The 8,225-nt window shown below is 32.0% G+C and overlaps 1 protein-coding gene across 1 annotated transcript; it reads right to left on the bottom strand.

Moving 5' to 3' along the window:
* Nucleotides 1-3: 3 nt before the first annotated feature.
* On the bottom strand, nt 4-8,225 carry LOC139489872 (substance-K receptor-like). Its single transcript, XM_071276718.1, has 4 exons — nt 7,886-8,225; nt 6,534-6,973; nt 1,143-1,247; nt 4-597 (listed from the first exon to the last, which is right to left on the bottom strand). Exons 1-4 carry the CDS (start codon nt 8,223-8,225, stop codon nt 274-276), a joined length of 1,209 nt encoding a protein of 402 aa, XP_071132819.1. The 3' UTR covers nt 4-273.

Raw genomic sequence — 8,225 nt, 5'->3', positions numbered from 1 at the left:
ATCGAAAGGAGTCAACGGTGGTGAAAGGGTAGTGCAATAACATTGATATGCGACATTTTAATGTACCACTTTTTAAATTACAGCAGTTAAATCCCTCGAACACCAAGGGGAAAATTAGCATACATTTTTCAAATATTTATTTTTAAGCCTAAAGAATACGATTGCAGCTAAAATGCTGATCGATATTATACTAGTAAACCTCAATGCAATGAATAATAAATAAATTATGACTAAAACTGAAAATTAACATTTAAAACAAGAATATCTTAGTCTTTAAGGAATAGAATTACGAATAGGATTTATCTGTTTTTTGTTAGTAGTTATGTATCGGAAAGTTCCATGTTGTTCGTCTGCTAAACTTTCCAACATGGATGCTTTAGATCCTCTTCTGGAATCTACAATACTAATCATCTCTGTAGTGTTCTTATTGGTACATCTGTTTGTTTTTGGTTTTCTTTTGCACACTGTTTTAATCAGACTTCTAAAGCTGGTCATGAAATTTTCATTCAAACCACTGTATATAATTGGATTCAATGCACTGTTGGTATACAGCAATGTTACAGCAATAAAATACAGAGGATTGTACCAGTCAGGAAGCTGTAAGACAAACAAATTATTTATAATTTTATATATATCCGCTATGTGTGTGTGTGTGTATCATTTTTAAAAGTTATTTCAAATATGTAGAAATTATGATATCTTCAAACTTATAAGTAGCGTATTTCAAGGTTTTCAATATAAATATTCAGTAAACGACCAAAATAGCCTAGCCACTCAATACCAAAGTGGTCCAAGGATTGACAAGCTGTAATAGCTGACAAGTACGGGAAACCGTAATAATTCACATTTTTTTGTCTTTAGACTGTATGAAAAGTGGTCTCATTTGCCAATCACAAAATCATAAGTCATCTCCTTATATTTATATATGGTTTTATAAAACTACAGAGCTTTTCAAAATATCAGAAACCTGTATCCAAGTGTATATTTTGAAAGTGCACTTGGATTTTTGTTATATAACGTGCCCTAAAGGTCGTTACCGGATATTTATTCACGAATAACAATAAAAAAAAAAATAAGCCAAGGGTGCCTTCTCACAGAAAGGGAATTCATAATGATAAAGTTTTGACTTAGAACATACATACCGATTGTCTCCTGTCCGACCGAAACAGTTCAAACAGCTTGGTTACTTGGAAAGGTATCGCACATACGATGAATGCTATCAATATTGCAAACAACATCATAACAACCTAAAATACAATCACAAACCACAAACATTAAAACGATGCCATATAAATAGACTGAGCTATGTGTTAAATATTTTTGCATATGCAGTAAAACCACAATGGCAAATATTTGCTCTCGATGAAGATTCAAATCAAATCAAATATTTATCATCGTATAAACTTTACAGTTTGTGACCAACATGTATTAACACAATACATATATGTACATACATATCAAATAAAGGCAACAGTAGTATATCGCTGTTCGAAATTCATAAATCTATCAGAAAAAAACAAATCGGGTTACAAACTTATACTGAAGTAAACACATCAAATATGAGAGAAGAATAGTTAGTAGTTATCAAAGGTACCAGGATTATAATTATGAACTACTACACAACAGAAAGACAACATAAAAATGTAACACACACAGAAACGAACTATAATATCACAATGACCATTTTCCTGACTTGGTACAGGGCATTCTAAAAACTGGTGGGTTGATAGTTATCAAAGGTACCAGGATTATAATTTAGTACGCCATACGTGCGTTTCGTCTACATAAGACTCATCAGTGACGCTCATAGAATCTGGTTTTGTGGCATGCCAAACCTCTCGCTTTTATGGCTATGTTAAATATAACATTAAAATGACAACATTTCATGATAGGGCTACAATACAAATGAATGGGAGAACATATAGGACAGAGAAACACACGAATAATAGCTAACAAAAGGTGTCAGGTTTAAAATTAAATACGCCAGACGCGCGTTTCGTCAACACAAGACTAACCAGTGACGCTCTGATGAAAATAGTTCGAAAGCCAAAAAAAGCTACAAAGTTGAAGAGCATTGAGGACCAAAAGTTTCAAAAACCTGTGTCCAATACGGGTTTTCAACCTGGGATAGGAACATCCTTATTATTTAGTATAATTCATACTTTTGCAAACAGTATTTTTTTATAAAATGACTATATAATAGATATAAATGATAAAACAAGTGACTAACTACAAATAAAACGGATAGATAAATAACCTAAACCAGCATATAAAGATTCACAGCCGCGTTTTCCTAATCGAAAACGGACAAATTTAAGTGACTTCACATTGAATTTCTAAAAATTTCCCAAAAATAGGATAGAATTCAAGATTAGGTTTGTAATGTTGATATAACATTTATTAATAACAATGAAAATTACAATACTAATTAATATTAAATTGTAGTAATAATAAGTTTATTAGTTTATTATCTAGCTATACAACATACAAAATAAAAACAGCATAAAAATTTATAAAAACAAACAAGCTGTTAAGAGTCCCCTGCCATCAATTCTAATGTTTTTTTCAAGAAGGATCCTAACTTATTTGTTTGTAAAGGCGTTGATATATTTAGTAAATAATGATTTTTGTCTTTTTCATTCAAATCATTAAAGTTATTATTTTCAATACATATTTGTTCAAAACATGCATTTCTTAGTGTTTAATTATAATCACAATAAAAAATGTTTCTCATCCTCTAGTATTTTACATTTATGACAAAGTCGTTCCTCTCTTGGGAAAATAACTCCCCTTTTCAATTAAGAGGGAGTGATCACTTAGTCTAAATTTAGTGATCAATCTCTTTTTATATAAATTAGAGATTCTAGTTTGCAATCTTTTTTAAGTTTTTTAAATACATGAAATTTACTTTTATCATCAATGTTTTCAAATTTAGTTTCAATTAAATCTTCATATCTATTTTCAACTTTGAACTTAAAAAATTGGAGTTTTTTATTTACATTTGTTATGCCCTTACAAGTAGAAAGAATATTAAAGTCAATATAAGTGGACTCACTGTCATTATTACAAAAAAAAACATGACAGAATTATCAATGCTTCATTCAAGAAATGTCTCGTCATTTTTAAGAAATTACAATTTTAGGTTGGTCAGAATCAGAAATTAAATTAAAAAAAAACGGTCTAAAGATTATAAGTTAACAAAGAGCAGTTGTCGATCTCTTCAGAGAACCTATTTTATTAATAAGCGGACAATCATTTGATATTCTGGAAGGGGGCAGGATGATTTGTTTTTGATCGGTTATTTATTTTTGTAAGCTTAGAGGACAGATTTATTTTCACAACTACATTTATAATATTTGAAAACATACAATTTTTGAATTCATTTTTTTATCATAAATAATACATGTATAGTCAAGTCATTATGTCATTATGTACCATTTAATCAGAATTATTCATCAACATCTGTGGAAATGAATCTTCTGAATTACAAATTGTATATGCATGTGTTGCATACATACGATTATTAAAGTTTGGCTGTAATTATCCTCTTGTGTTTCCCGCTAACATGTTTAACCCCGCCACATTATTTATGTATGTGCCTGTCCCAAGTCAGGAGCCTGTAATTCAGTGGTTGTCGTTTGTTTATGTGTTACATATTTGTTTTTCGTTCATTTTTTTACATAAATAAGGCCGTTAGTTTTTTCGTTTGAATTGTTTTACATTGTCTTATCGGGGCCTTTTATAGCTGACTATGCGGTATGGGCTTTGCTCATTGTTGAAGGCCATACGGTGACCTACAGTTGTTAATGTCTGTGTCATTTTGGTCTTTTGTGGATAGTTGTCTCTTTGGCAATCATACCACATCTTCTTTTTTTATATTTCGCCGAGCGGAGCAAATTTTCAAAAGTTTTCTAAAATTTTTGAAAATTAAATTTTTATAGTTCGTTCTTAAGTTGTACTGTTATACCACTGTCCCAGGTTAGGGGAAGGGTTGGGATCCCGCTAACATGTTTAACCCCGACACATTATTTATGTATGTGCCTTTCCCAAGTTAGGAGCCTGTAATTCAGTGGTTGTCGGTTGTTTATGTGTTACATATTTGTTTTTCGTTCATTTTTTTTTGCATAAATGAGGCCGTTAGTTTTCTCGTTTGAATTGTTTTACATTGTCTTATCGGGGCCTTTTATAGCTGACTATGCGGTATGGGCTTTGCTCATTGTTGAAGGCCGTATGGTGACCTATAGTTGTTAATGTCTGTGTCATTTTGGTCTTTTGTGGATAGTTGTCTCATTGGCAATCATACCACATCTTCTTTTATATATTTTGAGCAGCTGAAGGCCCTAAGAATCTATAGAACAAATGATGCAAAATCGTGCTCTTCGGGTGTTACCCAGAACATTTCTTAATCTGAAATTGCAAGTTCTGTTTTAATCATTTTTTTAAAATACTTTGGTCTCAAAGCAAAATGTAGAGTCAGTGTAAGACTTTTAAAGTTTTTAGGGACACCATCAGAAGACCAATATGAAGGATAGAAAAAAAAATTAATTCACATAGTTAAGTATGTGGTTGCTGGTTTTTTTCTTAAACTCATGATCAAGTTAATAAAAAAAAAATACTTATTTACGAAAGGAATGCAACACTAACAGAATACAGATGGGCAATTAATGAGCAAAAGACAAATACATAAGAAACATTGATCCCGAAAAAAAGGGCTACGTCCAAGGGAGAACAGAACTTGCTCATTGTATTAAAGGCCGTGAAAACAATTTGATATGAAGACAAGGGGGAGATTAATTTTATGAAGAATCTGGTGCCATCTCATACTTCCGAATATACCTGCAGACTTATTTATTTTCAATATATTGTGAGTCAGGTAATTTATTTTCAAACAACGACAGAACAAACCTTTTATTTTTTGGATTATCAAGGCAAAATATCAAATGGCTAAGTGCTCGAAGAAAAGATGCAACGTGGTTCAATAATTTTACTGTTTCTATATTTAGCCTACGTCAAAAAAGGATTTTATGATTTTCATTATTATATATGTTCATTGCACCCTTGTATTACTACTTCATATGAAACTGATGATTTGTGTAAATGTCATCTAGTTATTGATGTGCTTTGTTGTTGTTTTTTGTTGTTTTTTGTGAAAACCCAATATATTTTATATTTCCTTATATTGTTTTTGCAAGAGGATCGCACGGATACTCCGATGTCATAACTTCTCGTGTTGTGAAAGATTAGCAGGTAGTCAACTATGTTTGTATGTAATGGCAATACAAAATTTGCGTTGCACATCCCTAATTAGTTATCAAAAGTACTAGGATTATAATTTTTTTATGCCAGACGCGCGTTTCGTCTACATAAGACTCATCAGTGACGCTCAGATCAAAATAGTTAAAAAGCCAAACAAATACAAAGTTGAAGAGCATTGAGGACCCAAAATTCCCAAAAGTTGTGCCAAATACGGCTAAGGTAATCTACTCCTGGGGTAAGAAAATCCTTAGTTTTTCGCAAAATTCAAAGTTTTGTAAACAGAAAATTTATAAAAATGACCATATATTTGATATTCATGTCAACACCGAAGTGCTGACTACTGGGCTGGTGATACCCTCGGGGACGAAACGTCCACCAGCAGTGGCATCGACCCAGTGGTGTAAATAGTACCAGGATTATAATTTTATACGCCATCGTCGAACTTGTTTATACACAATGTCAATAACACATTATCAACTGGTTACCTATCTTGGCAACTTCAAGCTGGTCATATTGTAATTAGAAGTAGTATCAGGACTCATATTTTGCCCCAAATCAATGAAGTAAGGAAATGTCAAGTGTTTACGTGGTCACATGATATGATTGTATTTCTATGAAGTTTTATCCAAAGAAGACAACTGATGTTCAATTGAAGGGGATGTATGAAGATATGAATCCGACAAAAATATGCATGAAAACAAGCAGAATCAAACAAAAATAGGAAGTAAAAAAATGTGTTTCCTACGAAAATAGGAATTAAAACAATCTGCATTGAACAAATACAGGAATAAAAAACAATTCGAATCGGACAAAAAAAGGAATGAAAACAGTATGAATCTGTCATGGAAGACATGAAATAATCTGAATACACAACGTAAGAACGACAGGAATGAAAACAAACCGCACAAACAAGAATAGGAATAAAAACTAGCATTATCCGACCAAACTTATGATAGGAATGTGAATAATCAAAATAATAAAATGATTAGAAAACAATCTGCATTTGACAAATGATAATTGAACCAATTTTGCATTGGACAAAATAAGGATTAAAGCAAACTACATACGACGATAACTGGAATGAAAACATTATGTATAGTACCAAAAGAATTTCAGTACATGAACATGCTGAATGAGAATTAAAAATAATTTACTTCTTAATAATAAAATGATATGTAGGATACGTAATACAGCTATCAATCCAACGAAAACTTAAAGCCGTATAAGCTATAAGTATATATTAGTTCTTTCAAAACGTTTTAGTATTCTATATATACCTTTTGTTTTGATCTCTGTTGTATTGCAGAATAAGATAGCGCTCCAGAACTCGGAATAATTCTTCTTTTCCCAAGCCTCACAAGGATGATTGTGTACATCACTATCATAATCACCATTGGGATCCAGTTAAGAACCACAAGAACACATACCCAGTACGCACTCTTTGACCTGTACCCGTTATCACATTCGCCATCTGAGTTTCTCGTCTGCGGCCAAACATCAGAGCAGAATCTTTCAAGAAAATCTTTCCATTGCCTTTTTGTGTATTTGTAGAAAAAAAGAGCTGGCATACCTATGGCTGCAGCACATGTCCATATGATTACCATAACGAGACTGACTCTCCTCTGTGTAACACGTGATTTCAGAGGAAACATGATGGCGAAGAATCTGTCTCCAGCTATAGCTACCAGGGTAAATATACTGGCACACATTGCTGTAACTTAAAAGAAAAAACACCTTTTTATGTTTATTCTGTTATCTTAGTTTCAATGTTTGCCATACATACAATGATAAACGCAAAAATGTCAAATCCTGAAAAAAAGTTAAGAAAATAATTTGTCTATAGCTGTTGCTTATATTAATTGAATTAGTCTTTTAGTAGAGGTACACTTCGAAAACACATCAATGCATCATATCTATATTCCTTCCTATGCAAAAAAAAAGGAAAGAAAAAAATATGCATTGTGAAGGATAAAGGCAACAGTAGTATACCGCTGTTCAAAACTCATAAATCCAGGGACAAAAAACAAAATCGGGGTAACAAACTAAAACCGAGGGAAACGCATTAAATATAAGAGGAGAACAACGACATAACACCGAAACGTAACACACACAGAAACGGACCAAGCATCAGACAAAACACCACGAGAATAACAAATATAACAAGAAAACCAAATACATGAATTTGGGATAGACAAGTAGACAAGGAACAGGCAATGAAATCATTCAAATTATAACAGTTATGATTATGTATAGGTGCTACACACTGTGTGATTATTGATCCCTTTATGTTTTCTTTTAAATTTTCACAAAACTTATGAACAACAAAACGAAGAAAGAATTTGTATGGTTATTATTAATAAACTTTATTAAAGCACAAATTACACCCATAAGAGGGCCAAAATGCATGTAACGGTCTCCAATTATTTTCAAACATTCAAGTTGTTGTCACACAAATATGAATTTCTAAACGTGTACGAAACTGCAATCCTCTTTTAACAAAATCGTAAAATAAGTAGCAAATAGTTGCGTCTACTCAAAATAGTACTTGTTTGTGTTTATTCCTTTACATTATTTATGTATATACAAATTAAAAGAAATATTTAAAGTATCGTCATATTTATTTACTTACTTTGAATGAAAGGATTAAATTTACAGAAATATGCCCCTACTACCCAACCTTCAGTAACGTCATCGACAAGGTGAATCCAAATTGGAAAGCAAGCAACAAGTAAATCAGCAATGGATAAATTCACAATATAAAAGTTGGTAGCAGTTCTCATTTTCTTTGAATGAACAACAATAAAGATGATTAGAATATTTCCAATGATAGCGACGAGGTCTACAGCGGCTACAACGGCTATTTTCACTGCTGTTTCCCATGCTGGAAACTTTTTAAATTCGCCAATAAAATTTATATTTAATAAATCTTCATCACTGAATGTTGTGGTATTTTCACATTTGCCAGACAT

Source organism: Mytilus edulis, chromosome 9, assembly GCF_963676685.1.
Source record: "Mytilus edulis chromosome 9, xbMytEdul2.2, whole genome shotgun sequence".
Lineage (NCBI taxonomy): Eukaryota > Metazoa > Mollusca > Bivalvia > Mytilida > Mytilidae > Mytilus > Mytilus edulis.
The sequence above is the reverse complement of the archived record's forward strand: the minus strand, read 5'-3'. Positions and strand labels throughout refer to the sequence as shown.

Coding starts and splice junctions, on each gene's coding strand:
- LOC139489872 (XM_071276718.1), bottom strand. CDS start 8,225: ATGTCTGGCAAATGTGAAAATACCACAACATTCAGTGATGAAGATTTA. Junction 6,974..7,885: donor ATTTAATCCTTTCATTCAAA/GTAAGTAAATAA, acceptor TTTTCTTTTAAG/TTACAGCAATGTGTGCCAGT. Junction 1,248..6,533: donor AACAGAGATCAAAACAAAAG/GTATATATAGAA, acceptor ATTGTATTTTAG/GTTGTTATGATGTTGTTTGC.